Source organism: Bidens hawaiensis, unplaced genomic scaffold (assembly GCF_021521415.1).
Source record: "Bidens hawaiensis isolate Kalapana, Puna unplaced genomic scaffold, B.hawaiensis_p1.1 tig00006845_1, whole genome shotgun sequence".
Lineage (NCBI taxonomy): Eukaryota > Viridiplantae > Streptophyta > Magnoliopsida > Asterales > Asteraceae > Bidens > Bidens hawaiensis.
In genome coordinates this window covers 116,400-120,326 of record NW_027491467.1, presented here as the reverse complement: position 1 = coordinate 120,326, position 3,927 = coordinate 116,400, and the positions used below count along the sequence as shown (strand labels likewise).

At 37.9% G+C, this 3,927-nt stretch overlaps 1 protein-coding gene across 2 annotated transcripts; it reads left to right on the top strand.

Moving 5' to 3' along the window:
- The first annotated feature begins 686 nt into the window (after positions 1–686).
- LOC143633685 (tubulin alpha chain) lies at positions 687–2,900 on the top strand. Of its 2 annotated transcripts, XM_077101936.1 has the most exons (5): positions 687–820; positions 1,341–1,575; positions 1,656–2,026; positions 2,103–2,561; positions 2,647–2,900. In XM_077101936.1, the coding sequence occupies exons 1-5, from the start codon at positions 728–730 to the stop codon at positions 2,812–2,814; spliced, it is 1,326 nt and encodes a 441-aa protein (XP_076958051.1). In that variant the 5' UTR covers positions 687–727; the 3' UTR covers positions 2,815–2,900. The 2 variants fall into 2 exon arrangements, with proteins under 2 accessions (XP_076958051.1, XP_076958050.1); XM_077101935.1 differs by having other exon boundaries at positions 2,103–2,900.
- The last annotated feature ends 1,027 nt before the right edge of the window (positions 2,901–3,927 follow it).

Sequence of the window (3,927 nt, the reverse complement as noted above, 5' to 3'; positions counted from 1 at the left end):
TGATTTTGTTCAATTAATTAACCAGACACTCTTTTTGTCATTCCTTCACAAGTACCAATTACTACATACCAAACATTACCTTAGGTTTTAAATAATTAAACTGTCCATGTATATAACAAAAATAATGAATAGAGTCAGCATAGGGTGTCAAAATAGGTCTTATTGCGTTAAACAAGTTAGACACGACTCATTTAACACAAGTATTAAATATGAATACAGCTCGTTTAGCTACTTTATATCTCATGTCTATAACACAACTTTAAATTTCACGTACCAATAAAAAGATAATAGAGCCTAACATACTCATTTCAATTATTAAAAAAATAAGGTTCAATAATTGTTTAATTAACAAGTGTAAGTTAGCACGAGAGAGTGAAATGTTATAACACTTAAACCTCACACAATAACATGTCAAAAAAATTCTTTACCAGACTAAAAGAGTTAAACGTGTCAGACCACATGAAACATAAACGTAATTCACTCATACTTAACCCATTTTGAATGAGGTAGTAAACTCGGGGGACACAGCTTGTAAAATATTCAAATTTCAATGAAATTGAAATGAGATATTTGTGGTAACCGGCGAAGCAGAGGCGCTATAAATAGAAAACCCTGATACCCCCAAAGAAACCTACATGACACATTTGAAATCCATTTGAGGCGTCTTTATAAACGCCCTTCAAACCAACCCTAGATCTATTTTCTTTTTCAAAGCTAGCCAACGACAATGAGAGAGTGCATTTCAGTTCACATCGGTCAAGCCGGTATTCAGGTTGGCAATGCCTGCTGGGAACTCTACTGTCTCGAGCACGGTATTCAGGTATATTCATCCATTACTCTTTCAGATCTACTGTTTTTGTGCGTTATTTGAGTTGTTTATGCTTATAAGCTGTCAGATTTGATATTTTGTTAGGTTTTAACAGTTGTTTTGAATCTATCTGTGCCAGATCTGTGATGAATATGTGCTTTTATAATGTTCTGTTTAGTGATAATGTGAGTTGAAGGATACTGTGACTTGAAATGTTTTATAGCTTAAATGTATGGTAGATTTTTAGATCTAGGGTTTATGGTGAGTGTATATACCGATTTTATCAACATTTCATGTTTTTATGTGGATTTCAACTCTCTATACGCCAATTAAATTAGTTCATATACCTCTCCATGTGTAATTTATGTAGAGTTAATGCAATATGCGGTATTTCATAAGGATAAGTTGCGTTATGGTGACTAGAATAGTAGCGTACGTGTTTGCCTGTCTGTTGCTATATCTCATATGGAAACCTAGTTGATATTGGTGGATATGTTTGTTTTGATTTCTGACGAATTTGTGCATTTGACAGCCTGATGGTCAGATGCCAAGTGACAAAACAGTTGGAGGCGGTGACGACGCCTTCAACACTTTTTTCAGTGAAACCGGTGCTGGTAAACATGTTCCCCGTGCCATATTTGTTGACCTTGAACCAACTGTTATCGATGAAGTGAGAACCGGAACTTACCGCCAGCTTTTCCACCCTGAGCAACTTATCAGCGGCAAAGAAGACGCCGCCAACAACTTTGCGCGTGGACACTACACCAGTGAACACCTTTCCTGTTACTCCAGTCGCTTTATTAATACACATAACGATATATTTAAATCGAGTTTTTTTATCTTGCAGTTGGAAAAGAGATTGTTGACTTGTGCCTTGACCGGATCCGCAAGCTTGCTGACAACTGCACTGGTCTTCAAGGTTTCTTGGTGTTCAATGCTGTTGGTGGAGGAACTGGTTCTGGTCTTGGCTCACTTCTGTTGGAGCGTCTCTCAGTTGACTATGGTAAAAAGTCAAAGCTAGGGTTTACTGTGTATCCTTCACCACAGGTTTCGACGTCAGTTGTTGAGCCTTACAACAGTGTGCTTTCCACCCACTCTTTGTTGGAGCATACTGATGTCTCGGTTCTACTCGACAATGAGGCCATTTATGATATCTGCAGGCGATCTCTTGACATCGAACGCCCTACTTACACCAATCTTAACCGTTTGATTTCTCAGGTAATAAAATATTATATTTACTTCAGCCAATTATATTAATTTTATCATTCTGTTACTAATGGTATTTCTCATACAGGTGATTTCTTCGTTGACCACCTCTTTGAGGTTTGATGGTGCTTTGAATGTGGATGTAACCGAGTTTCAAACAAATCTTGTACCGTACCCGAGGATTCACTTCATGCTTTCGTCTTATGCCCCTGTTATCTCAGCTGAGAAGGCGTATCATGAACAGCTTTCGGTTGCTGAGATCACCAACACTGCCTTTGAACCGTCGTCCATGATGGCTAAGTGTGACCCCCGCCATGGTAAATACATGGCTTGCTGCTTGATGTACCGAGGAGACGTTGCACCTAAAGATGTGAATGCTGCTGTGGGGACCATCAAGACTAAGCGGACCATTCAGTTTGTTGACTGGTGCCCGACTGGATTCAAATGTGGTATTAACTACCAGGCACCAACTGTGGTTCCAGGTGGGGATCTTGCTAAGGTGCAGCGGGCTGTGTGCATGATTTCTAACTCGACCAGTGTTGCTGAGGTGTTCTCGAGGATTGACCACAAGTTTGACCTTATGTATGCGAAGAGGGCGTTTGTGCACTGGTATGTTGGTGAGGGGATGGAAGAGGGTGAGTTTTCTGAGGCTCGTGAAGATTTGGCTGCATTGGAGAAGGATTATGAGGAGGTTGGGCTCGAGTCGGGTGAGGGTGAAGATGATGAGGAAGGTGAGGATTACTGAGCGGGTATTATGTGATGTTTTGTTGTTTGTTATTTGTGTTGTAGTTGCAGACTAATATAGGAATGCTCTTTTTGAGCAATTTCTATTCTATGTTTAGTTTTCGAATATTTTCAATTTGAGTATGAATCTTGGTTTTATTAATCCATTATGTGTTTTGTTTTGAAATTGGTTGGTTGGCTCTTTAAACATGGTATTAGTTAGCCTATCACTTATTAAAATTTTCAGCATAAGTTTTTTATTATATTTTTTTTAGAAAACCAGGTTCTAAATCTTTGCCACTTACATATTCTGTCTTGAAGCTCACCTATGTAAATGTTACATTGGTTTTTATTTTTATCATTTCCTTGTGTTTAGGAGTTGTATATCGAGGTTTCAACTTCATACATCTACAGACTACAGCAAACCAGTTGAAGCCGAATAATTGGTTTTTCGAATAAATGAATATTTTTCTCATTAGTCTGTTTTTAGAAATTTATCCATAATAATATTGCCGCTTATTTTGCCAAAGTAAAATCAAATTCGGACTAACTGAATGGTTGAACTTGATTCCTACATGTGCTTGTGGAGCTTCTCGTCTTATAGCTAAACGAGAAGAGGAACGACAACTACAGTTTCTCACAGGACTTGATTCTAGTTATGATTAAGGGGAAAGATTCATATGACGCCACCTGTTCCTTGCATTAATCGAGGCTATGCTTTTCTTGTTCAAGTTGAAAAAAAAGGGAAAGTCACTCCAAGTCCAGTATCAATTTGCTTGTGAATCTGCTTCAATGAATGTTCATTCGCAATTTCAAGGAAATCAATTTGATGTTTCCGACAAAGAAGAATTGCATGTGTTCAAATTGCAAGAAGAATGGTCACACAACAAGCAGATGCTGTAGAATCACTGGATTTCCCAAGGATTTCGAATTCACAAAAAACAAAAGAAAAGAAACTCCTTTGTAATTCCACTAAATTGGATACAAAATGGATAATAGACGTGTTTAAGTGACCGTATATGTTTTAATGAAACTCCTTTTTCAAATACTCAATTGCTTGGAAAACCATTTTATATAGTCCTTCCTAGTGGCAATATTCTAGCTGACTACACAAATGGCACAGTACGCTTTTCTACTATATGTTGCATGTTGCAGACTCCTTTACTGAAATGTCACTAGCTCTTGGTAAA